General features: G+C 35.7%; 1 protein-coding gene across 6 annotated transcripts in view; it reads right to left on the bottom strand.

Moving 5' to 3' along the window:
* Positions 1-27,846, bottom strand: part of PPP1R9A (protein phosphatase 1 regulatory subunit 9A) — a 314,579-nt gene that overhangs the window by 47,190 nt on the left and 239,543 nt on the right. For all 6 annotated transcript variants that reach the window (XM_055307549.1, XM_055307550.1, XM_055307551.1 and 3 more), the window contains 4 exons: positions 12,999-13,052; positions 10,169-10,398; positions 8,562-8,658; positions 8,280-8,451 (listed from right to left, as the gene is read on the bottom strand). In XM_055307549.1, the coding sequence (XP_055163524.1) occupies positions 8,280-8,451; positions 8,562-8,658; positions 10,169-10,398; positions 12,999-13,052 (553 nt within the window). The remainder of the gene's footprint in view (positions 1-8,279; positions 8,452-8,561; positions 8,659-10,168; positions 10,399-12,998; positions 13,053-27,846) is intronic.

Raw genomic sequence — 27,846 nt, 5'->3', positions numbered from 1 at the left:
TATGGAATACATAGGTTAATTTGGCATTATGGCATTTTTATAATATTGAGGCTTCCTCAGTCTGGCAATTTATATAGGTCTTCTTGAATGTCTTACAGTGGTGTTTGAGCTGCTTCTGCTAAATTCATACTAGCTATTTATATTTCTGTTGCTTTATAAATCACTATAAATCACTTGTACAAAAATTATATTTTCTGTTTGTAAGAATTAACTGATGTGTAGTGATTCTTGGAGACATCCATCCTGCTAAACTTATTAATTCTAATAATCTGTATTCTTGAGGTTTTTTTAATATATTCAATTTTATTATCAGTGAATAATAACAATTTTGCTTTTCTCTTTATTTTTTTATTTTTATTTTATTGTTTTGCTTCTCTGGTACTTGCTAGGACCTCTAGGAAAATATTGAATAGAGTGGTTATAGCACATTAAGTAGTGAAATGTTAACAATTCTTATTTTATTTATTTATTTATTTATTTATTTATTTATTTATTTATTTATTTATTTATCTACGATAGTCATACAGAGAGAGAGAGAGAGGCAGAGACATAGGCAGAGGGAGAAGCAGGGAGCCCGACGTGGGACTCGATCCCGGGTCTCCAGGATTGCGCCCCGGGCCAAAGGCAGGCGCCAAACCGCTGCGCCACCCAGGGATCCCCCAACAATTCTTATTTTAAAGGAAATTCTTGATTTTAACATTCCACCACTTAACATATTGTTTGATAGACTTCTGTTAGCTTCACATATCAAGTTAAGAATGTTCTAATTTAAAAGAAAACAGAAAGTTTTAGTTTAATAAACTTTTGTATTTCTAGTTTAATAACTTTTTATCATGAATAAGTGTTCAACTTCATTAAATGTTTGTCTTCATCTAAATGAGATTATATAGATTTCTCCTCTAGTTCATGTATGAATTATATGAGTTTTTGAATGCTAAACCAACTTTGAGTTCCCTGCATAAACACAAGTTGGTTATGATACATACATTATATACATAAATGTATATAAAATGCATTTCTGGATTCAGTATTTATCTCTGTGAATAAGCAGTTTTTTTGTTTTGGTTTATTTATTTATTTATTTAATGAAGAGAATCCTGGACAGTTAATGGATGTTCACTCTGCTCACCTTAGGGCAGAAGAGGAATGCTATTCCAGAACACAACTGCATTAGACAGCTTAAATCTCATAAAAATGTGTTAACTCCACCTATACTTCATTAGTTACACAGAAAACCATACTCTAGGCATTTGCCAAGGTGTATAACCTCTAACATATTACCACTCAATATTTATTAAAAGCTCAAATTAAGAACTACCACACCCCGTATAAAAAGAATTAAAAAAAAAAAACCCAAACCCTAGCTTCTTGAGGATTTTTATTAACTCTATTCAGTGACACAGGTAATACTCCAATTACAGAAGAACTTTTAAAAATTCTAGTAAAATTAATGTACAGCGTTATATTAGTTCCAGGTGCTATGAAAGATATTTTTGGGGGGTCACCAGCATGGCTTAGTTGGTTAAGCATCCAATTCTTGATTTTGTCTCAGGCTATCATCTGAAGGTCATGAGATTGAGCCTCACACCAGGCTCCACACTCAGCATGTAGTCTGCTTGGTATTCTCTCTCCCTCTGCCCTCCCCTTGCTCATGTGCATGTGTGCACCCTCTCTCAAATAAATAAATCTGTTTTTGAAAAGATATTCTTTTTTTTAAAAAAATTAATTATTTACAAGAGACAGAGAGAGAGGCAGAGACATAGGCAGAGGGAGAAGCAGATTCCACATTCAGAGTCTGATTCGGGACTCAATCCCAGGACTGGGGAATCATGCCCTAGCCGAAGGCAGATACTCAACCACCGAGCCACCCAGGTGTCCTGACATATTCTTTTTATATCCACTTGCAGTAGGGATTCATTTCTCCCCAAAAATAATTGTTATGATTTCACATGGAACCAATAAATGGATTGTTTTTAATAAAATAAGGAAGGACTGGCAATATAGCTGGCAAATATCAAATATTCAAATTTAAAATATTGGTTATAAGGTATAGCCACCAATATTTTTTCATATTTATATATTCTGTTATCATCTGTGAAAGTGTTTTTAATCATGCCAATGAAGCTGTGGATAGGTAGGAGCAGCTAAATGGGAAGTATATTAATGAATACTAATATTAATATTCAGTCCATTATTTTCTGCAAATATTCTAAATTATATCTGTAGGTATCCAAAAAAAAAAAAAAGAATAAAAGTTAATACAGGGAAAAGTAGATTAGAAAGAAAATCCCTACTTGATTAATCTATAAGAAAGCAAGAAAGTAGATAAAAAGAAGAAAGATTTTTTTGTTAGATTAGAAACAAATAGAGCTTAAACTCAACATATCAGTAAATAAATAACAACTTTCTAAATGCATCTTAAAAATGAAGAATTGAGGGCAGCCCGGGTGGCTTAGCAGTTTAGCGCCGCCATCAGCCCAGGGCGTGATCCTGGAGACCCAGGATTGAGTCCCGCGTCAGGCTCCCTGCATGGGGCCTGCTTCTCCCTCTGCCTGCATCTCTGCCTCTCTCTCTGTCTCTCATGAATACATAAAATAAAATTTAAAAAAAATGAAGAATTGCAAAAAAACTAAAAAGATTGAGATATTGTAATATAAAATAAACACCTGGTTATGCTGGTTACAAAAGAGAAAATTCATAGCAAAACAAAATGATATACCATATGAACACTAACCAAAAGAAAGTTGATATAGCTCTTCAAATATCAGACAAAGTAGATATTAAAGTGAATTATTGACAATAGAAGCATTCTCTGATGATTCAAAGGTTAATTTACCAAGAAGATAGGAAAATCCTGAACTATATGCACCTATTAACATCACCTCAAACACATAAAGCAAAAACTGACAAAATTAAAAGAAGATACAGGTAACTCCTTAATTATAGAGACTTTTCTTTTTTAAACACATCTCTCTCACTAACACATTCTAGAAGTTTTGAACAAACATGGTTAACAAATTTAACCTGATATACATGAAGGAGCACATGAGCACCAAGTAAGATCACCAGATAGCTGAGTACATCATATCTCATCCATCCTCTCCCCAATAATTTAAATTGGTTTTATTGAATACTACATTATATATTTGTGTGATGCCATTAGTCTACACTGAGGGTCATTGTGTGAAAATGTCCTAATAACAAAAACATCAGCAGATTTACTGAAAGGATGTTATCAATATTAATATCCCTGTTTTCTCTAAATCATATATTAATTGTGCCAATAGTCTACTTCTCTTAAGCAGATGGTTTGTTTTTTCCTTATGAATACTGTGAATAATGTAATGAACAAAGGTTTCCCTTTCATTCAGCAACTAGGTAGCTTAGAGCCAAAATAAAGACCTTGCCTCAGAAATACCATAATCATAATATATATACTTGCAGCATTATTTTTGGTTCCACTCTGTCCTCATCTTCATTGATCTTTCTTATCTTGCTGCTATCAGTTTGCCCAATCCTGTCATATAAAGGCATCTCTCCAAGTTGCTTCTAGACAATATATGAGTGAATAAAGTATAAGGATAAAAACATATAGGTGAAAAAGGTATATACCCTTAATGGCAGTTGGTTATTTACCTTTGGTCTTCCTGATAAAGACTTTATTGAAATCAGAGTGAATTTCAAAGCAGTGATTTAATTCAGAGAAATCAGATTCCATGCAAACCAATAAGCTAACAACAAGGTCACAAGCAAATACATGTGGATAGCACCTGATCAGAGAATTGGCTGGTGTGAATATCTAAGCAAGCTCAGAGTTCCCCTGATATGCCCACAAATCTTAGGTTTCCAGACTAAGCATCCTGGGTTCAAGATGCAGGTGCAGACTGCCATCTTAGGGATCTACTTTCAGGAAATCTAGAGCTTTATTGCAGCAGCCAAACCATTTTGTGGAAAAAGTGTAAGGGAAAGGAGAGGGAACAAGAAGATATTAAGCATATTAAGATAAGCATATCCTTATGCTCCTTTCTCTAAGATAGCCTTAAATTACCTGGAAAGTAGCTTAGAAATATTCTCTCTTTTTTTTTAAAGACACCCAGGTTCGAGTAATTAATTCCAGATACAATCTATTCTGAAAATCTAGACTTTCCTACAATCTGCCATCTTGTACCTTCACTCTTTTTCTTCTGGCTCAGTTCTCATTAGAGCTAAGGAGTAGTAAGTAATAAGGAATTAATAATAAAAAAGGCTTTATATAATTCTTCATGTTCACACTTTAGGGAAGATAACATTCAGTGTTTTCTAACTAGTGGCCTACTAGCTGATGGGTAGGAGAAATAAGCATTTAGTAGTAATACTCAAACTTCATGGGGATACTTGAACTACTTTACAAACCTACAAGTGACCCAGCTCCTGTTATGCCTCAAAACTATTAATAGGTCATAGTGCTTACAGAAATAGTTATGAATTCTTCTCAGACATTCAAAGCCTACTTTTACTCCAAGAATACCCTGTAGCATACCTTTAACATAAGGTCTTATTCTTTAACATAAGGTCTATGAATCAGAAAAAAAATAATTCTAATTTTATTCATTTTTTCCTCTTCTTCAAACTCCCTCTCATCTCTTAAAATGTTTATATCATTTATACTAAACCGTTCATCTTCCTCCCCTTTTATCCTACAAATTGCATGCCTTCTTATATAGATGGCAGGGACAAACACTGTTCTTCCTACCTAGGAGCCATCCTTCCTCTTACAAGTCAGTGTGCCACCAGGCTTTCAGTGTTCAAAATACTTTTCTAAAGGTATCATACATACTTCTAACCTCTCAAGGCAGGATAATGATAATCTGCTTTCATATGTAACTTCTACCAATTAGTCCTAGTTTTTCTTTCATTATCTCTATGGAACATGCAGAACCTTTCACAAGAGACTTTAAACTATTTGAAGCCAAAAACAGTATCATCTTAAGGATCCCAGAATATTTGAAGTGCAGGAAGCTCATGTTGTTAAAGTGAGTTTTCCAGGGAATCTATCAAACTAAGACTATAATACTTTTCTTTCAAGATCTCTCCAACATACCTGTTCTCTGCTCCTATTCTAATCATGACTTAACTACCTGGGCAGTAGCAGACATTTCTAGTCATGTAGGGCTCATGGACCTCAGGCACTAAGAAATGACAAACACAAAACATGGCAGGAGGGCAAAATAATTACTTTTCACATTCTAGAACACAGGTTAAACAATGTGTTTTATTTAACAAGTGCTAATTAATAACTCTTAATAATTAAGTAATAATCCCTAAAAAGGGTTTGTCATGGCTCCTGGTGAAAAAAATTGTTATATTTGCTTTATGTATTATGGTAAGAAAATGTATTAGAGCATATTAAGTAATGGATTTGTATAATATATCAACATTTTAATGAGATAGTTGAGTAGGCTTGGTTTATAGAGAAAACCACACAAATAGTGTTCAAATAGAATTGTTGTGGTAGGAAATTTCTGCTTAGTTTGAAAAATGATTTTATCACTCTGAAAACTTACAATAATTCAATACTGAGAGTCACGTAATTAATCACTCCTCAGTTGGGAAGCTCATTCTTAGAAGAGCATGACTCCCTGCAAAGAAACGACCTCTTGTGTGCTCTTCCTTTCCTCCTCCTCCCTTTCTGCCTCCTTCATTTTGTCTCCTTCCATTGTCTTTCTTTCACTATTTCACTCTAACATAGTTTTTCACGGACTTTAATTGATCATCCTTTTGCTTCACTGAGCTGCCTCAAGGCCTAAAGTTATGCTAAAGCACTCATCCTATCAATAAAACACACCAGTTCTCATAAAGCAAGTCAGAATTGGATAGTCCCCAGGAAGTGGGGAGAAAGAGCACTGCATCTAGGGGGCAGAAACTAGCAAAACTGATGGGTAGTTGCCTTACCCATCCTGTTGCAAAAAAGGTGTGTGTGGGGGGGGGGCGGGGGGGATCTTTAAGTGCTGACTGGCCTGTGTCTGATCCGCAGTTTTACTTCCTTTTCTAAACCTCTAGGACTTCAGCGTTCCCTAGCAACGGAAGCAAAGGATCAATTTAGAAAAGTGCTTTCCAGAGCATTCCTATCTAGCTACTGACCAAGCCATTTTAGTTTATGTGATCAAGCAATTGAAATTCAAGGAGATTTATCACTGACTGTCCTCGGCAGCAAAACTGGAAGAGCACCGCTTGATATGTATGCTACTAATGTCTAAGATGACGGATTCCACCTCTACTGCACAAGCATGGATTGGTTTCAGTAAGAATTAGTAGTCTCTGCATCTCACTGTGAACCCACAGTGTTGCTAGGGAAACTGATAATTATGTGGCAAAATGGAGGGTGTAGAATAGGAAAAGGGTTCAGAAGAAATATAAGGTTTTGATCCAAATCAGCATGTTAATAGTAGAGTTTGTTGATCTTCTGTACTCACATAATTTAATAAATACCATTAATTAGATGTTTGACAAGATACTGATTTCTAAATTGAAACAAATGAACAGAAATGAAATGAACATTGGAAAGCTATTGGTTACTGATCATACTTTGTGCCTATCATGGCAGAAACACATATTTATTATAAACTACAATTAATTTAATGGAATTAAAATATTCGAAAAGGTGAAAAAAAACCCATTGTTTTTTAATGACATTTTTCTTTAGAAATCAATGTTACAGAGTTCCAGATATAAAAATTATAATCGTATAAAAGCTTTTATTCACCTCAGAGACAAATGCATATAACCTCAAAATACCTGTTAGTATGGAGAAAACTGAAGTGTTACTATTTTTATATTATACATAGTAAAGCCAATCCAGAGATGCCAAATGACCTTCCTGAAGACACACAGCTCTTCAGTTAGTGGTAATGCTGGTGCTAAATATTCCTCTTTAAGCTGCCAAAGAGGCATTATTTACACATTATATTTTATTACGGGAAAGCCCGTAATAATGTAAAATAAAAATGTAGTAAATGGTCTCAAATCTCTAGATCTCACTTTAATTTTAAATGAATATTTCCAATACTTTTCATTTTTAATAGCTAAGAGTGTAGTTCTAAAAGTTAATGATATGATATAAACACTTATGTATCAGAAAAGTCTCGTTGGAGACATTTTAGTATGTGAGAAAGATCATCAAAGAATTAAATAGCTCATTAGTGAACAGTTTTACTGCATGTCAAATTGCTCTGCCTGTGAGCTGTCTGTCCTATCATGACAGTGCTGATTCACAACATTCTTTTACTTTCGCTTTTTCCAAGGATTATTAGGTAAAAACTTTAAAAGATGAAACCAAAGGTTTTATATCTCCCTGTATACTTATTTTTATAAATTATTATACATTTTCTAATTTAATAATATATTATAGATATGAAAACATTCATTCACATACACACAACCTATTTATGGATGTCTGTGCAAGAAAATAAATGACCATTTTATGGTTGGTGCATAAATAAGACAAACATTTATAACAGCAAATGTTTCCAGTGTTTTGATTTTACTTGCTTTTTCTTTTTTTTTTTAAAGATTTTATTTACTTATTTGAGAGAGAGAGAGAGAGAGAGAGAGAGAGAGAGAGCACAGGCAGAGGGAGCGACAGGCAGAGGGTGAGTGAGAAGCAGAGCAAGGAGCCCGATGTGGGGCTTGATCCCAGGACTCCGGATCATGACCTGAGCCAAAGGCAGACACTTAACCATCTGAGCCACCCAGGTGTCTTGATTTTATTTGCTCTTTGACAGGAAAGAATGAGAAGTATACAGAGGACACCAATATAAAAGCATAAAACTAACAGAACTTCTTAATGAATTCCAAGTGCTAGAGGTAGGTAGTTAGCTTTTAATGTTAAGAAAAAGATCTTCATTCTAATGACTTAAAAATTCTAAGTCTTACTTTTTAATACATAAACACTACCTCACCCTAGATGGGATGAATTATCATTTTAAGGTAGTTTTTTTAAGGTAGTTTATTTTTTTTAATTTTTTAAAGGTAGTTTATTAAGTCTATCAATTTTATGGTGGCTTAAAATTAAGTAGTTTAAGTTGCAATTCTGTTATTTCCATACATCAAAGCATTGATTTTTTGATTTAAAAAAAAAAAAAAGAACCAAGTGACAGGTTCTTATTTTGATAAGCCTTTTTGTCTTTCTCATGGTAGGAAGGTTTTTTTCAACTTTTAAGTCTCTGGGAAAGAAAAAGAAAATTTTAAGGCTGAGTCTTATAGTCATTAAAAACCATTTTTTGCGGTTAGCTTAAACAAACCTTGACTAAGGCCATCTTGACAAGATGTCTGCTTGACATCCAAGTTCTCCATGGTATCTCCTTTAGAGACTTCACCAAGGGACGTTCTTCTCTCAAAGATGTTGTTGTTATTGTTAACTTGAGTCCCATTTTGCTTCAATAGTCTGAATACTTCAGCTTCCAAATCTCTAATCTAAGGAGGAAAAAAAATCCATCCATAAAACTCTAAGGCAGCACTGGTCTTAGTACTCAGTACTCAGCAAAACCATCCTATTACTTAGTGGTTTTGAGCACGTAACTTACCCGTACTTGCAGACCCTGGACTTCCACAAGATGAGCTTTTTCCAAATCTTCTATTTTCTTTCTTTCTGCTTCCTGTCTTTTGATGAAATCAAGTTCTCTTAAAAAGAAAATAAAAGATCTGATGGCATCAAAGACTCCATAAATGAGGAAATATGTGAAAGTTCTTAACTGAACAATAAACTGCACAGTGGGACAAATAACTGGGCAGCTATTTAAATAAACGAGACTCAATCATGGTTAGAAAAAAAGGGATCCAGTAATGAAAGCAAATAAAACATTGAAATGTATCATAAATAAGAATGCTTTGACTCTGCTTACTGTGATTGTAATTTGTAACTCCTGATTCTAGGGTACCCATATAGATTTAGAGAGAAGCTACTGAACTAATGGCCCACTTGGGTAATTTAGTGGAGATGATTACATGTCAGGTAGTTATAATTCCACATTTACAAAGTCATATACTTCATAAACTGCTGGGACTGGATGGTAAGAGTTTACAGAAGATAATTATAACTTGCTTTCTACGAATGATGTGGCAAAGGGCTGGCGGGTAAGAAACACTGAGAGGGAGCCTTCATTTACACACCTGAGGATAATATGGGGAGAAGGAGAAAATATCTCCATTTTGAGAGCCTGGAATACAACCTGCAAATTTGGCAACATTTACTATAAAGTTATCACATGAAATATAATGAGGTGTGACATTTTTGGCAGGAAGAGTTAAAACAGTGATGTACTGAATTCATGACCACAAAGAGTTATTCTCCCCCTTTTTTTTACAATAAATAATTTAAAGCAGTCTTCTTTAAATATTAAACATTCTTTCTGTGATAGGAAATAACAGAGATATTGTGATTCTTACACATATGCTTAGTCTCTACAGCTTGGCATGGAAGACCAGAAGAGGTCCTGGCATGACTTTTTATTGTTCTGGCTGGTCAGAACTAACTGATGAAAAAATCCAGTAACTATCTCCCTGAAATTACACTAAAATCCAACAGAGGGAAGCAAAGCAGCATTCGTTTGGAAAGAGCTGATGAGATTCAACAGCAGAATGTGGCACTGGACTCTCACTGCAGGCAACTGAGGCTCTTGTGATTCTCTCACAGCTGAGCAAGGAAAATGGCAGGGCAGGAGGTCTTGCTAATCAATATTTACACTATCTGAAGTGGGAAAATTTTGCAGTTCTTGATTCTAAGTACAGAGACAGAAGCAGTCTCATCAAGGGCCCAGTTGTTACTTTGTATGTTCAGTCATTCTGCGTGACTTCAACTGGGCTTCCATGCTTCCTAGTCACAGAGTTGTTTCCAAAAGGACAGAGATTCAAGTGTTTTCATAGTTACCAGGACTTGCTAACTATCAAAAAGAAATCAGCGGGTCACTGACAGCCAAAAAAAAAAAAAAAAAATCATAAAATAAACAGAATATAATCTCACATGAAAAAATAACAGAAGGGATCTCCAAAACTTAATGTCTATGCCTTATAACTCTGCTAAAAAGGGATAACCAAGATTATCTTTTCTATTCTGTTCATTGTTACAAAATCACTGGATAGAAGCCTTCTTTAGACGCACATAATGATTCTTTAGTCATTAGGAGCTGCTTACTTTTGTTGAAAATCCTTGATCAATTTCTTTGCCTTGTTATATTTCTTCTCCAAGGCCTGATACTGGCTTTGAGTCTCCTTGAGATGCTCATTCACTGTGTGGCATAAGGTCTGAGCCTCAATCCAGTAGCTCTCCAACTTCAGCATTCTCTCTTTATTCTCTTCTATATTCTGTTGGAGTTGGGTTTTTTCTAGTTCCCACCTCACTTTCTCATTTTCTGCTGCTTGCAGCTGGATAAAGCAAATGTCAAGGCAAGGATAATCTGGGTATTCTGCAGCAAAAATCCACTATGTTTTTAAAAGCATGTTTTAAATTAAGTTTCACTGTCACATATACTTAATCATCTAGAACCTTGAGATGAGAAGAGCAAGTCTTATTTTCAGCATTTCAGAGATTACAAAATGGAAGCCTTGAAAAGTGAAATGCTTTGTCCAACCAAGGTCACACATCTGATAAATAATAAAACCTGGATCTGATTTCAACTCCCATGATCTTCCCATCACACCATGTTGTTTGAAATTCTGTGAGCAGGACATACTGTTTTACAGTTTGACTGGATTATACCCAATGAACTTCAATGTACCTTCTTTTAGACTTTTATCCTACATATACTTAGATGTAGATGTAACTGAAAAGTGACGGGGAGAGATACACTGGAAAGAAGAGAGGGGCAGAAACAGTTTGGCTTAATAGTTCAGAGGGCGTCTGGAGTCATTCAGTTTAGAGTTGAATCCTAGCTCTGCCATCATTGGCCTTTAAAATGTGGGCAAATAACTGGAGCTCTCTAAGACTCAAGTATATTATCAATAAGACAGATTTGTGATATAACACAGCAGCATGCTTGGAACAGCTCCTTGAGCATCCTCTGATAAATGCTGGTTATTTTTACTTTGTTTTTTTATCCCTTTTAATAATATGATTACATTCTTTATTTCAATTGACATAAACATAGTCTGTAGTTCATTATTTTGCTGGCAGTGTTCTGAATTTCCAGAGCCTCATAAACTTCAATTTGCATAAAAGTATAAAAGACAGTGTAAGTAAAAATATAAATTACTGCTGACTTATTGTAAATCCCTCCAATGAAACAGAAAGGCAGTTACCTGTGTTTCTGCTTCCAGGGACTCTTAAGAATAGATGGTAAACTAGTCCAACCCCCTTATTTCTACAGAAATTCAAGGCTGATCCTTTAGGTGAAGAGTCAAAGGTCATCTATTCACAATAAGAGACCTTTAAACTAGGGCTTCATCTAATTCACATGTTTCCTTTAAAGTTCAAAAGGATGGAGAGTCATTATAAGCTAACAATTTTCAAAATCGAAGACATCCCAAAACCATACCACATTCAGCAAATATATAATCTTTTAATGTATATTTTAAACTTAAATACATTGACAAAACAGATTACAAAGTAAAAAAAAATCAAAAACATTCCAAAGTTAGGAATTCTATTATGAACACGGATATAAAGAGTCACAGTAAAGTAAGCTACTATAGATACTACATGCCAATATAATAAAGAGAAAAATACAAAATACTAATTTATAGGATTTTCTACATTAAATGCTTTTGGTCTAACACATTAGCTTTGTTAAAGCACTTGCAATCCACAGGGGAATCTTTCTCCCTGGTTATAACGAACAATTAAAAAAAAATCTATTCTTCCATTCTGTGCTAAGAAACAAAAGCAATTTAAAACAGGACTAGGTTTTTACTGCATCTTTTAATAAGCAATGTTTTGTATTCAAGTTGTTTATTTACCAACCACTACTAATTTAAAAATGATTATTCACAGAGCTTGGCTGACACCATGAATGATGTATAGACATGTTTTGACTAAAGAGCTACAGAGTTATTAGCTGAGAATACCATTTAACCAAAATAGCCCTGTTAATTTATCTCCATTTAAAACACATGGAAAACCCAAAATAAGTGTTCAATGGGAACAGGAAAACAGATCATTAATGATGGGAGAGAAATTATGTCTTAGTTTTTAAAAGACCACAAAAACAATAAAGAATATTATTTTAAAATAATTCAGAAAATATTTTTAAATCCTTGAAATTACATATTTGATAAAACTAGATACAACTGTAGGAATTTATACAAGTACCTTATAATTTACCAACTAAACATGCCCTTTTGAATCTTGTATTATTTCATATATAACCTAAAAATACATACTCCCTTGATTTATCAAGACCTGTTTTTTTTCCACAAATTTAAATAATGCATACTAAACTTGTCTAAAAATTTCCAGCAGCATTCTGACACCTAAAATCAATTATTCACATATTATAGTAAATTTCATAATATTTAATTATTAGAAATTGGAATTTTTTCTATGAAAAAGTATTCATGTGCTACATTAAAATACATTGTTTCTTTTTTTACATTGTTTCTGATGAATATGTTAAAAATAAATAAATGATTAGACCTACTTAAGATAAATAGAAAGAGATGCGGCATAATAGCTTGTATAATAAGAACAGTGTAATTAGTGGTTGAAACATAATTCGGATGCTAGAACCATTAACAATACTTAATTTTTGAGGAAATCTCAGAGGGAACTGGCCACATATGTGCAGATATGTAAATATGTATTTTTAAAACACTGTGCCATTTCACTTAAGGAATATGGTGGTGCTTACCCCCCAGGGGTAAATGCTCTCCCTGGCAGGTCTGTCTACATATCTAACGGTGGAAATGAACCTCTCACATTTGTACTCTTTCAAATGCGCAGGAGCAAATACTTTAGTCCTCGGGTTGAATTTATTCATCGTACCCAAAGTTTAAAAAGTACAATTCAAACACCATTTAATGGTGCTTACCTTGGTCTTCAATTTTTGAATCTCTGCTTCTGTAACTGCATGTTTGATTTGCAACTGAAAATTGAAAAGAAAGAAAACAATCTGAACTAAGAAAGGGTATCTATATTTTTGAAGCCATGGCGGCTAGAAGAATACCTTATGACATAGCAGAAGGCCCAGAAAAGTGCTGCAATGCAGCAGGTTGTAAATTAAAATGTCTAGTGTGTAAAATGACTCACTAGGTGCACACTAATGAAACACGGGGTCTCTGGCCCACGCTCCCTAATGGATTAGGTTACGAACTGAATTGTTCGGGGACTAACGAAAAGAAGACACATTTTCCTAGCCCTCTCTGCAGCTCTTCCTTTAGGATTTGGGTGTTGAGGGGCTCCGCAGGCAAGCGGGCCCGCGGCCGGGCGAGGATCCGGTCCCGAATCTGGAGGGCAGATGGCGCTACGGTCCCGCGAGTCGCACGCACCGGAGGCCGAGCAGCTCCCGCACAGCTCCCGCAGCTGCCGGACGGAGGACCTGGATGCTGCAGCGCCGCAGCGACATCGGTGATTTTTTTTTTTTTAATTTCAGGCAAGGTACAGATCCAGATTTCTGTCCTCCAAAAATCGACTCCTACTGAGGACCCTGACCCCCCAAAAGCCTTAGCTGCAGCCCGAGAGCCACCAATTACATTTGTTTTGCTTCTCCCCTCCCCCCACTTTGCTCCGTGAGGGTGAGAGGAGCAAAGGAAACATTCATTTCCTTAAGGGATAAAGGAATGCACCAAGATTTACAGAAAACAATTTACGGGTTGCAGTCTCTCCTCCCGGGTCAGATGTTTTTGGAATTCAGAATTCTTCCAATTTCAGAAAGGCAGCAAGATGCATTTTCCATAAATTGCCTATTACCCACACCTTGGTCCGTGGAGGCACTCCGTGATCAAATAGAGGAGTATTTTTGCCATCAAACATACGTATTTCCCACTAAGTGTGGTATAGAATAGAGACTCTAAGTAGCACCCTGTCTGTTTTGGTCAGGTTTGCCACCAAATTAGTTTGCCACAAAATTATTTTCAACAAACTGTTTTCAGAGCATTTTGAATTCAGAATTGTGCAAGGAAGAGGGCAAATGTCTACTATTATTATGATCTAATAAACGTCTAAGGTTTTCTTCCCAGAAAAAGTGAGTCAGTGGGTGGAAGGATAGAAACATGCACCTTGGAGGTCATGACCCCTCACAAAGCTCAGCTCCCTTGGGTTTGTAACCTGCATTTCCTTGGTTTTCAGCCAGCTAGTAGGGGCACAGGGGAAGGATGGAGGGAGTGCTCCCCTCCTGGATGTTCTTGGTCCTCCTATTATGTTTAAGTCCCTTTAGTCTACACTGCTACTGCTCTCAGTTCTGAGGGGTGATCTTGAAACTGTTTTTAAATTTGATTCTGCCCCACTCACATCATTTCTCTTAATTTGCCACTTCCAATCTGGACATGCCTGCAATCTCGTCAATGTGGCTCTTGCTCCTTGTGCCCTCATTGTTTCGTAGGTGCTCCCAGGCTCTAACAGTCTCTACAGAGGAAAGACTCTCTGTGCAGCTGTCATTCTTTTATGAGACCCAAAACAGGCAGTCCAGGCTCTCTCCATTTCTCACCATAGCCCTACTGGTACAGCGCTGAACCTACCTACCATTAGGAGTTGCTGAGAGCAACAGTGTATCTGGCAAGCGCTGCTCCAAACTCATGGCAACTCCCTTGTACCTGGCTGATGAAGTCTGAGCTTACCCAGTGCCCTAGTCTGGATGAATCTCTCAGGATGTGACAATGCCAGGCACCCAGCCTGACATGCTAAAATGGCCAAGTATATGGACACTCCAGCTGTGAGCCCGAGAGTGAACACACTACTGCTGTAGAAGCATCAATCCTTCCATTTCTGGACTCCCTTTAAGATGTGGAAAACTAGGGCACGTAGCTGAAAACTGACCTGGCTTAGTTGTTAACAGTGAATTGCTGTTAAAACCATGACCAGAACCTACATCTTCTGGTCCTTGTTCCAGTGCCATTTTCCATAGAGAATAAGGATTAATTCGATAGGCATTTATTGAAGAGCTGCTAGGTGCAAGATGCTATGAGGATAGAGGAGGACTGTTTCCCCTTCTAATTAGTGTCAGTGCTAGTCTCCCCCCACCAATATAAACTCATAAACTAAAGATAGCAAAATACTTGAATCTTAGACATGCTACATTATATATATAAATATATCCACATACACATGCACACATCTCTGGCTATCAGGAGTTATCTTCCAAGGAGATCTTCTCTCCCACTTTGGCAAATGGGCAGGATGAGACCAGCAAATCCATGTGCCTAGGTGATTCTCAAGTATCTGGAATTGTTACTGACAAGGAAAAGGACTCCTTGATCTTTCTCCCATGGCCCAAGTGTGAAGCTAGGCTGAATTTATCTTTGGCTTCCCATGAATGAGTTCCATGATGTTGGAAAATCACTGAACCTCTTCTCTTCATTTTGCTCACCTGCACAGTGCAGTTCCTCACAGGTTATAACCTTCTTTATTGGAAAGATTAAATGAGATAACCCATGTAAAGCTTTTAGCACAGTGGCTAGCATAGAATAAGCCATCTAAAGTTAGCCCAGACTAAGCAAGAATGATCTGAAGAACTCAAATATAATTACCACAACTCCACTTCTTAGTCGACAGTGCTAAATACTGCAAAATGTCACACCTGAAATAAAATAAACACCTCTGCTTCTATTTGAAAAGTAGCAAGAAATCAAAAGGGCAGATTTTACGATGAACACTGCAAATGTGGGGACATGCCAGATTTGATTTCTCAGTGGTTAACTACCTTCAGCTACCAAGTATATGGTATGCAGCCTGTTGGGACTTCAGATTTTCTTTGTTCAGGTCACTGTGGCCAACAGCAAGCTGCTACTCTGGGCCCCGGCTTCCCATACGAAAAACAAGAGGGCTAGATGGGAAGAACTCCGAGGCCCTTGCAAATACTACAGGTGTGACATTTACAAAATGAAGAGCCTGGAGATGGTTGTCATGGTTGCAGAGTCTAGAAATTCTTGTCTCAAGTGAGCATGTTTATTCCTATGAATGCCTATACCAGATTAATCCATTGATGTGCGGGACAAACCCAGGTAAAACTGAAACAGACAGGTTGGTCCTCCAGCTATCCCACCCTCCCATCTCACCAAAATGGATAACAGAAGAGAGGAGAACTCATTAGCAGTGAAGTGAGGGCACTGATAAAAGCTTGAAGTGTTACTAAGTACAGCCAAATTCTTTAGATACAGGAAAACACATTGAATTCTGCAAATTCAGACATTATTCAGAAGATGGGCAAAAGTTTTAGTGCAACGTTTTCTTAGAATTCATAAAGCCTAAAATGATAGACACAGGATTATTTTAAAACTCTAATCACACCAGGAGAATTTCTACAAACTCATCTCTATTAACACAAAAGGCATCAAAAATAAACTAATCGAACTTTGATTTTACATAGGAAGAAACGATTTCAGTAGTACCAGCTACAAAGCTAATATGGGTCAGAGCCAGGTTTTGTACGTTTCAGTCCATGTTCTTTTCCACTAAATTCCTTACATTTGTAGGACCCTCTGTCTTTTTTATCATATCCTTTATCATTGCAAATGGGTCTCTGTGGGGGAAGCAGGACAGACACAGTCCACCTCACTGTTCAGATGGGGACAGAGGCTCAGACAAGTTACATGGCTCCTTCAAGATTCTAGCGGCAGCAGGCCCCAGAGTGGAAAGATATCTCAGGTCCAACTCTCCCTACCTCTCTTGCCCTCTTCAACTTTGTGATACGTTTTTCAATTAATCCTCACAAAAACTTTTGAGCCTTATGACATCATTGTGACCTCCTAGTTGAGAAAGGATTACGCCAGCTGGAAACTATGGATTGCTTCTGGTAGTCTCTAAGTGTCCTGACATTAGATATGAAATGTTGCTCAATCAGCTGCTGTTATTACTTCTGGAACCTAGGGTGAAAGGGCTCCCTTATTAACCAACTAGCATTTATTTAATGAGACTATGTGCTGTGCTAGTCACCGAGGATACAAGAACATGACACAGAATCTACCTTCAAAACACTTACTGTAGGGAGATGGAATAAAGACCTCCTTCTGAGAGAAACGTCACAGGGAACGTGCTCCTAGATGGCCTGATTTATCTTTTATTCTCATAGCCAGGTCACATGACCCTTAGGCTTTGGCCTACGTGCCTTATCTCCCACTTTGGCAAATGGGCAGGATGAGACCAAGATACCTTCGTTTCATGGAGAGAGGAAGAGAAAATTGCTTTTCAGAGAGGGGAAGTGTCTTGACAACAGAAGAACAGTTGGTGAAAGGTTGTGTTTTCTTATTCTAAAGCAGTTCTCTCTCCATGTGTTTAATAACCTTTCCAAAGGACAGATCCAGGAGTTCGCACATCAGCACCTGAGGCTGGTCAGGCTGACTATAGAGGCAGGGTGTTAATGGGATTGGTTAATAGCAACTGAGCCTGAAACACCTGTTGGAATTTTGGCTTTCAGAGAATCTAGATTTGGAGAGACTACTTGGGAAGAGAGGATACAAATAAAAAGAAAAGGTTAAGGATTACAGGTCAGTGTCTTAACTTATAAGACCAATCTCCCCTCTTCTGTCATTTTTTAACGTGAATGCCAAAGATGTCCACTCTGGGACTGCAGCACAAATAAACACATGCATCCTACAGAGAATCGCAGCTCTTATATAACATTCTGCAGGTGTACCTGCTGTGTATATTTTATTTCTTTCAAAAAGATGAATACAGAATATGTACCCTATCACTGAATCAATACAATCCAAACAGAACCGCACTAGAAATAGCAACATCCTTATGCAGAAACAGAAATGGTGAGACTGAACTTCTACAATTTATCTACCTATCCTGTGCAAGAATGGAAAATATTTTTCTTTAGAAAGTGCAAAATACTACCTTTATGGCAAAGATTTTGAGAGATCTCTAGTATTAGAGATTTTACAATTGGGTTAAGAGCAACATTCTCTGTTCTTACTTTACAATGGTGACATAATAAATGATGTTTGCATAGAACTTTATAAAGTGGTTTCAGCACTGGAGTCAACATTTTTATAATTATCTTTGTGATTATTTGACTGAAATCTCTCTTACCTATAACAGAACAGGTGCCAAAAAAGAAGGAATCAGAACTGTTTTTGCCTGTATCCAGATGCTGTTAAAATGAAGTTATGCCATATTCCTTTCTCATTTATGTTCAAAGCTTTACATATGGCACCAATCTTTACACTACCAAGTGTTTTTCTCAGGAAATAGTTTATACAAGATTAGCTGAAGTTGAGTGATTGAATAGTATAATAATCTAATCTGAATGGTAACACTAATTGCAGCACATGTAGGATAGGGTGAGCTACTCTACCAAGGTCACTCTTCAAGTAGGTATTCATAAACTAGTTATTAATGATGCAGATGAAAATGGATGTAGATGAAAGCATGTAATTATAGTTTCTTTTTTAAAGACATATCTGTTTGCTAAGTAAATGATTTTAGATAAACTATTTTATAGCTTCTCTACATGTTAATGGAAAGTTCCATAAAGATAACTACTATTATTATTTAATGTATTTACAACTTTCTCTATATTATTTTTCATACATTCTCTAACACTTAATAAAGTAAAATAGCAGTTTTTAGACTCCATTTCTTCCCTTAAGATCCCCATGACCACCAAGGAAGAGCGTGAAGGGAAACAGTAGACAACTGGTTTAAATGTATCCTGACCAGTAGTTTTTGATTTAGCCTCTCCCTTCTTCCCACTAAATCTCTAGTGAAATCACATTAAAAAAAAAAAAAACCCACAACTTCAAATGGACACTAAATCTCAAAAAATCTGTTACTAGTATATGAAAGAGTCACAAAGCTGAATTAAGACCGACATCTAAGCTTCCCACTCCAGAGAGAGAGAGATGGTTTGTCCATTCTCCCTGACTGCTAGAGAGCCTGAGTCTATCCAGCGAGAAGTCGGGCAACTTCTGCTGTCTTTCCCAGGATCTGTCCTTAAACCAACTTCTTCAACTCTTTCAATATTCCATGTTCATTCAGAAAGCAACCACCAGGGCAGCCAGGGTGGCTCAGCGGTTTAGCACTGCCTTTGGCCCAGGGCGTGATCCTGGAGACCCGGGATGGAGTCCCACATCGGCCTCCCTGCATGGAGCCTGCTTCTCCCTCTCCCTCTGTCTCTGCCTCTCTCTCTCTCTCTCTCCCCTCTCTGTGTTTCTCATGAATAAATAAGTAAAATCTTTATAAAAAAAAAAGAAAAGAAAGCAACCACCAGAGTATGAAGAGAATGCAGGAAGGTGGCTGAATAGTGGCACCCTGCATATTCGAGCTCCAGACCCCAAAATGGAGTATAGATGGGGGTGGTCATAGTAAGGGTTTTGAGAGCAGGGAATAATCTTTTTTTCCCCCTTTAGCTTAGAGAACTGAGTGCTAGAGTTGGAAATATCTCACCTAGGCACAGAGAACAGCACTAGTGATAGAATGCCAGAAAACAGCAGCCAGACCAGAAACAAGGCACACAGATATGTCCTCTTGATGTGAGTCTAGAAATGGGATGCATAATTTAACAGATGGATGACTGCTGACTATACAAAAAGGTTTTTGTCTCGATTCCAGATAAATCCAGGAGAGGAAGACAAAACTGAGCCCATTACCAAATATACAAGTGAAGGTAAAGAGAATATCAACTTGAAAACTCAAATATGTAAACTGAGAAAATGGGGTATCCCATAAGCAAAAATACATTAAGAGAACTCTCTGCCCTACTGGCATAGAAAGTGAAGGAACACAAAGAATGGATGGAGAGTGAGGAAACTAAAAATATTTTAAGAAAATTAAGTCATGTCAGAAGTGCTAAGAAGCATAAATGGATTGAAGTTAAAAGTGTATTTAATGCTACAGAAAACTGAATCGTTGATATGATAGGACACAGTTGACAACAACCTCAGACAGAAAAATTTTTTAAAAATATGAGCAAGTTAATTAATACTGAAGACAAAGTGTTTCCAGAAAATAAACAGTGAGAGAGAAAAATTAACAGAAACTGTAGAAAATATTAACTAAAACCAAACCAAAACACAGACATAAAACAAGGAAAGCAAATTAAAGAAAAAACCTCAATGAACGGAGGCCTACTTGAAGAAATTGTAATAAAAATTTAAAATACAAGGCTAAAGTAAGACAAGGATCAAAATGTCAGGTTGGCATTATACTTTTTCTTTACAATTTGCACCTAGCTCAAAATAGTGAAGCCTACACTGCAACACTGTCAGGAAATAAAATGCTGTGAATCAAAATATTAAACTCAACTAATTATTCCTATGTCATGATAATTAAATTTTCCCATTCTCAATATAAGGAAGCCCATGAAAGCTATAACTTCCACGAGTACTTAATAAATTACTTAAGGATATACTCTGAGAAATGAGAAATTCTGGTGTAAAGAGAATACTTGAAACTGAGTAAGCCAAGAGTATAACGACTTATTGTACATATTATTATAAAGCTAACTGAAAAATATAAGCTTTTAAAAAAACAATTGACAGTTGGGGATCCCTGGGTGGCTCAGCGGTTTAGCGCCTGCCTTCAGCCCAGGGCATGATCCTGGTCCTAGGATCAAGTCCCAGGATCGAGTCCCGGGATCGAGTCACGCATCAGGCTCCCTGCATGGAGCTCTGCCTGTGTCTCTGCCTCTCTCTCTCTCTGTGTCTCTCATGAGTAAATAAAATCTTTTTTTTTTAAAAAAAGTAACAATTATATTTTAATAACAATCTTGTCTTAGAAACTAAGGTTGTATCAAAAACATTCAAATGATATTGTTTTAGAACATCCAAATGGTATTATTGTGTTCTTAATTTTGAAAATTATAGGAATAGAGAATATTTTTTAGAAACTTAAAGATAATCCTTACCAAAACTCAATAAACATAAAGGAAACATAAAGCATAAAATGAGATGAGATATATTAAATAATGAATAATTATAACAATAACTTAAGTTGCTAAAATTTCATATTAAAAGAGTAGACTCCAAGATAATATTTTCAAAATGTACAATAAAACAAAGTACTTCAATTAAATTTACATTATAAAAGTAGGTACATACACATGTATACAAAAGTGTGTTTATCCAGCAACTACAAACAAAAGTAACAGTCAGATTATTACCATCAAACAAAGAATATTTGAAGATAAAGAATTGTTAAGCCATATTTTATGTGCTTTCAACATAACATTAAAATAGATAATCAAAGCTACTAGGCACAAAATATAATGAGGTATAATTTTACTATATGGGTCTCAGTTTACTGGGTTAAATAGGAAAAATGATAAAGATACAGAAGGCGGAAAACACATAATATCACTTTTATCACAAACACCCATATTAATCTATAACAAAAGCACCACTTTAAAAGAACATCAAAACTTGTAGACAATATTATCTGACCACAATGTAACAAAACATTAGATTAATAATAAAAAGTTACAAATTAAAAGCCGTCTCCTCATCAAAGAGAAAATAAAAACAATAAAAATGAAAAATATAGACTTTTTGCAAAATGACAAGAAGAATGAACACTGAAACTAAAAGATGTTGCCAAAGACTTAGCTAAACAAAGAGAGATTAGATTCATAGTTTTAAGTGCTTTCATGATTAAACAATAAAGTATTACAGTAAATTAAGCATGCATTGCTATAAGTTAGAATAAGAGAAATCAAACATTGCAAGGATAATATAATGATGGAATGAATAAAAAAATAAAGATAAAATGACTGAATTAAGGTAGGGGCAAACAGCCAGTTTAGTACATCATACACTAACAAAAACTATTTACTGGTTTTCCTGAATGCAACTTTGGAGATGCCAAAAATGTGGGTGAGGGGAAGGGGAAAAAACAAAGTCTCATTCATCAATTAATAAAAAAACTTGTATGAAATTCTTAAGAGACAGCACAGGTGTTTCCAGATGTGTTTGAAAAGAAAGAGTATATGAAGCAGGCAAGTGTCTAAACAGGAATGGGAGAGAGCAATCTAACCAATCTTTAATGTTACACATATAACTGGATAAAACTGCATCTGGAGATAAATCAGGGACAATCTATCCCATTCTCCTGAACTTTAGACATCCTGGCCACTAACTCTGGTGCCATGTGGTAACACCATGTTTGTGAATGAACATCAGAGTAGTACTGAAGTCCCACTAGTGTTAGGAAAAAGTATAGGTGAATTGGAACTAATTATTTTGTAAAAGGCACACCTATAATATATCTAACTAAAACTCCAAAGTATAAAAAATTGAAGAGGGGAGGAAAGGCAAATGAAATTCTGCTATGGCTATGATTTTGTTAAATAGTAGATGTAGTTATTGGAGTTCTACATTCTATGTTACTAGGGAAAAATAACCTAAGACTGAGTCAAAATTACTTGTGTAATCTCTAAAAGAACAGAATGGAAATGTGTAACTTTTAAGCAGCAGATGAAAATCTGATGTATCTTTAACTCTTTACGGAACCTCCAAAGAAGATGTGGTTTATGTATACAATGCAATATTACTCAGCCATTAGAAACGACAAATACCCACCATTTGCTTGGATATGGATGGAACTGGAGGGTATTATGCTGAGTGAAATAAGTCAATTGGAGAAGGACAAAAATTATATGGTTGCATTCATTTGGGGAATATAAAAAATAGTGAAAGGGAATAAAGGGGAAAGGAGAAAAAATAAGTGGGAAATATCAGAAAGGGAGACAGAATATGAAAGACTCCTAACTCTGGGAAATGAACTAGGGGTGGTGGAAGGGGAGGTGGGTGGGGGGTGGGGTGACTGGGTGGCGGGCACTGAGGTGGGCACTTGATAGGATGAGCACTGGGTGTTATTCTGTATGTTGACAAATTGAACACCAATAAAAAATAAATTTATTAAAAAAAGAGAAAATCTGATGTATCTAATGGCAAGTAGATAAAAGATAAAAAAGAAACAAGAAGAAAGCATGAAAATTGTAAATATGAAATAAGGTGGCAGCTCTAAATTCTAATAATAAAGTGATGAAAGTAAATGTAAATGGGTTAAACTCATGAATTAACTGACAAAGGCTCTGAGTATTTAGGAGTAAGATTTAAGAATAGGTTTGCTAAAGGAAACACATTTGAACAAAAGAATAGGAATGGCTAAAAATAAAGACGGAAAAAATAGATGTTGTGAAGCAAACATGAGGCAAGAGAAAGGCAGTGTCAAAGTTTTACTATCAGATAAAATAAAATTTGGGGTAAAATGCATCATAAGGGACAAGACAGATGTTTCAGTAAATCACAAAGTTGTAACAATCCCAAACATATATGCAGTTGATATCAAAGATTTAAAATATGTAAAATCACAACTGACAGAATTATAGGAAGGAAAAACAACAACTGTAGTTTGTAATTTTAACATATGCTTTTCAGAATTAGGAGATCAAACGAAATATGAGCCAATGCTAGAGAGAAGAAATGTGTATTTCTATTATTAATCATATTTACATAAATGAAAACTATGTAAATTTCATACCCCAGCACAAAATATGTGTGCTTTTTGCATGCATGAGTACTATTTAATCAAAATTATTTATGAATTAAGCTACAAAAGAATTCTTGAAAATTCTAAATAGCTGTCATATGGAATATGTTTCCTGACCAGAATGTGATAAAATTAGAATCTTGTAACAAAAGGATAACAACATAAAGCTACATATGTCTGGAAATTAAAATATATCATTAAGTCATTCTTGTATTAAAGAGGAAATCCCAAGAGAAATTATTTCTAAAGGACATTCTAAATGTAAATAATGACATTCTAAATGTAAAAAAATTGTAAAATGTAGCTAAAGTCAATATTTAGAAAAAGTATAGCCTTAAATGTTTTTATCAGAATGTAAGAATTATCAAAAATAAATGTACTAAGTGCAACTGATCAATACTAAAATAGGAGAGGAGGAAAAGATTAAGATACTACTAGGAAATAAGTATTTTTTAACTTAAAAAAGGTTAGAAAGACAGACAAAAATTCTTGAAAATAAGAAAAAATATTCAAATAAAGAAATAAAGAAACAAGAATAATTATAGATAGTAAAGACTTCAGTATTTAAAAAGTAGATTATAAAAATGTTAGAAAATATGAGTGCTTAGAGGAAATATATAACTTCTTGAGAAATGCAAAATACCAAAACTGGCCCAAGAAAAACTTAAAAACTTGAAAAGAGTAATGGCTTTATAAAAGGTTTTTAAAATCTTCCTCCACAAAGGCACAGATGGTTTTATAGCTGAGTAATAATAAACTTCTAGGGAACAGAAATTTCTCTTTTATGCAAGTCATTAAGTCTCTCTTAAAGAAGTCATTTCTGAAAATAGAAAAATAGAGAAAACTTCTTAACTTATATTGAAGCTAATGTAACCTTTGTGGCAGCTTTTGATTAATCTACTCTAGGGATCCCTGGGTGGTGCAGCGGTTTGGCGCCTGCCTTTGGCCCAGGGCGCGATCCTGGAGACCTGGGATCGAATCCCACATCGGGCTCCCGGTGCGTGGAGCCTGCTTCTCCCTCCGCCTGTGTCTCTGCCTCTCTCTCTCTCTCTCTTTGACTATCATAAGTAAATAAAAATTAAAAAAAAAATAATCTACTCTAGTTAGATTTTCTGTTACTTATAGGTGGATGCTTATGTAACTAATAGAGGGGACACGACTCTAAAATTTTAGAGAGAGTCAGAAAAGAAGACTCGAATTAAACAGATACATTCCATAAACTTGGATTAAGAGTCAATGGGATAAAAATGCAGCTCTCTGCAAGCTAACTTAGTAGTTTAATGTAATTACAACAAAAATGCAAAGAAGTTTTTCCAAGGGAATTAATAAAGTGATTCAAACGTTTTCTTGAATAGGTTGAACACTACAGGAATTTTTGAAGAGTTAGATGAATCTGATTTATTCCATTACTGTTTAATATGTATTCTAACAGCATTGCACTAAACAATGAGAAAAAAGAACAGAATATAAAGGCCACAAGCAGTCCAGAGTGTAAAGGCACCAATTCTGTAGATAATAATGTTGGTCTTCCAAGCAGAGGGAAATGCAGGAATGAGCTTTTAATAAAAGTGCTAGCTATCTTGTCAACTACTCAGGGAAATTCAATTAGGTACCTGTCTTGAATTATACAACTTCCAGTAGATGCCTTATGCCATTCGTTTGCCAAATATTTAACCACTATCTGTCAAGAACTATGAGAAAACAGGATATAAAAGTGAGCAAAAACAGAGGAGCTGAGAGGCTGGTGAGAAGATAGGTAATAGGCCCAAAGTAGGACTTACTGAGATAATGTCAATTTAATGTGCTCTATTCAGAGTACAACATGTACTGCTGCCTGATACAATGCAATCAAGAGAACCTTCTGTGATAGGAGACATTGTCAGACTCCAATACACATGACTCTCTATTTCCACCCCACATTTTGTGCATAATCTTATGAAAAGTATCTAGTAATGTAAGTATTTGGGCATTTATGTTAATGACATAAAGAAATTTAAAACTGTGATCGTGACAGTGTACACAACACAAATGCTGAGACAGAGTATGCCACACTGATACTCAGTGGCAATCTCCTGAAGAAAAATGACTATGTTAATCTGTTAAATATGTAACAAAAAGAGAACAGAAGAATTAGAAGTGAAATAATGTGAGATTTGCTTGATCTTGAGGTGATAATGAACCTTCAATTCTTAAAAACCAAAATTAAAAGAAAACTACAGATTTGGTTACTCAGGCTAAAAATGAATCCACTCTGTTAGATAGGATATGTCCAGATCATGCAGTGGCCCACACCAAGTCAGCAATCATTTTCTGTAAAAAGCCAGATAGCAAATAATTTAGGATTTGCAGGTCACATGGTCTCTGTGCAACTACTTAATTTGGCTATTGTAGCATGACCACCATAACACACACACACACACACACACACACACACACACATAATAAATAGATGTCTGTGGCAGTGTTGAATACAACTTTGTTTACAACCAAAGGCAGTGAGCTGGATGCAGCCAATAGGTCACTTTGCCGACCCCTGGGTCTAGACCATGCAGTTGTCAACACAATGGAGTACACCTCAAACAATATTTACAGAGCCTGGAGTCCTTTTCTCAATTCAGAAGATGGAGAATATAACCTTCCATATACTATTTCTGCTTTTTATACTCTTTGGCTTCCATAAAAGAATGTGGACCCCACTTCCAGCTCAATTATCTATCAAAAAGTAGGGCCACACTCACCTGGCAACATGGATAAGCTATATTAAAGGCTTTTGCCCAGATATACAACTTTGACTTCATTGCCTCAAAGCTGGATTGAGAGTTAACAACATTCAAAGGAAGACTTTTTTTAAAGTCCATCTCCTCCCCTAGATAATCTGTATTCATGGGCCAAATCAGAGCTGTAGAAAAACAGGTCCCTATATTATCTCTTCCTCCCACTCAGCCACTTTCAGCAGAACTTTCTCTGCACTGCTCTTGGGTTTGAAGGTATCAGTTCATGCAGAAAGCCTTTATAAGAACTAGCCCTAAGATAAGCATTGCTACTCCTACTGTAACAGAATTCTGAGTTTTGTGATCATTATAGAATAGAGTACTTCATTTGTCCCCAAGATGTTTGTATCTGATTTAGAACTAGCAATAGTCATAAATCATCTGGAAAACCCATGTATTTGCCTCAAGGACTCTGTGAACTACATACAAATAAAAATGGTTCAACCTGACAAATAATATTTGGCGGGAGAGAAATGGGCACTTCAACACACTGAATGGCATAAATAAATTTCTCTATTGCCAAGAAAAGCCATTCTGGTGGCAACTTGGCATTAAGTACCACAAGTCCCCAGAATACTAATATTCTTTGATCTAGTAATTTCACTGTGAGAAATTATCTTAAGGATAGGCACACAAATATCTATTGCAGTGTAACTTTTAATAATGATAATATTTTAAAACCTGGGAACAAAGGAAATGTTCCAAGACAAAAAATTAAGTAGATCAACGATAAGAGATCTATAGGGTGAATAAACATCACTTATGGAAGAACATTTAATGACTTGAGAAAATCCTCAGACACAACTATACATATCAAGGTATCAAGAGTAGGAAATTAACCTATCATTTATTGTATAATCCCAAATACAAAATTAGGATCATGAATGGGTTTTTTTTTGGCATTTATACAAATATGCATTTTCTAAAATTCTATAATAAATCTAATTTTTTTTCAATAAAAATTAACATTTTAAAAGTACATTCACTTTGATACTGGTCTCACAAGTATAAATTCATCATAAGGAATTAAAAAGGTAAGTCAATATATTATGCATGGTAGATATAACATCAGAACATATAAAACTAACCTATTTATGACACATCAAAATCAGAAATTATAAAAGAAAATTAGAAATAAAATCAGAAATCATACATTTACAATTGTCAACCTTGTTTTTCATGTATAAGAGAACTTTTTCTTCCAAATGGTCAAGTCCCTAACAGGCCGGAAACCACAGAGCAGTGGTTTTATTAGGGCTTCAGTGCCTTAGGGTTTTTTCAGGGAGGCTGTAAATAATGACATCCTTGCCTTGACAATGGAAGATATTTCCTAAAACAATGAAGAATAAACTGTTTGGGGGCCTATTCATAACTGTTTCTGTTTTACAAGTTGGGAGTTCTGAGTGGTTCATTTGGAAGAACTGATGTGGCTATCTGAATCTATCTGCCCTTTTCGGACCC

Source organism: Nyctereutes procyonoides, unplaced genomic scaffold, assembly GCF_905146905.1.
Source record: "Nyctereutes procyonoides isolate TBG_1078 unplaced genomic scaffold, NYPRO_anot_genome, whole genome shotgun sequence".
NCBI lineage: Eukaryota > Metazoa > Chordata > Mammalia > Carnivora > Canidae > Nyctereutes > Nyctereutes procyonoides.
Note: the sequence above shows the minus strand (reverse complement) of the source record. Positions and strands in the feature narration are given on the sequence as shown.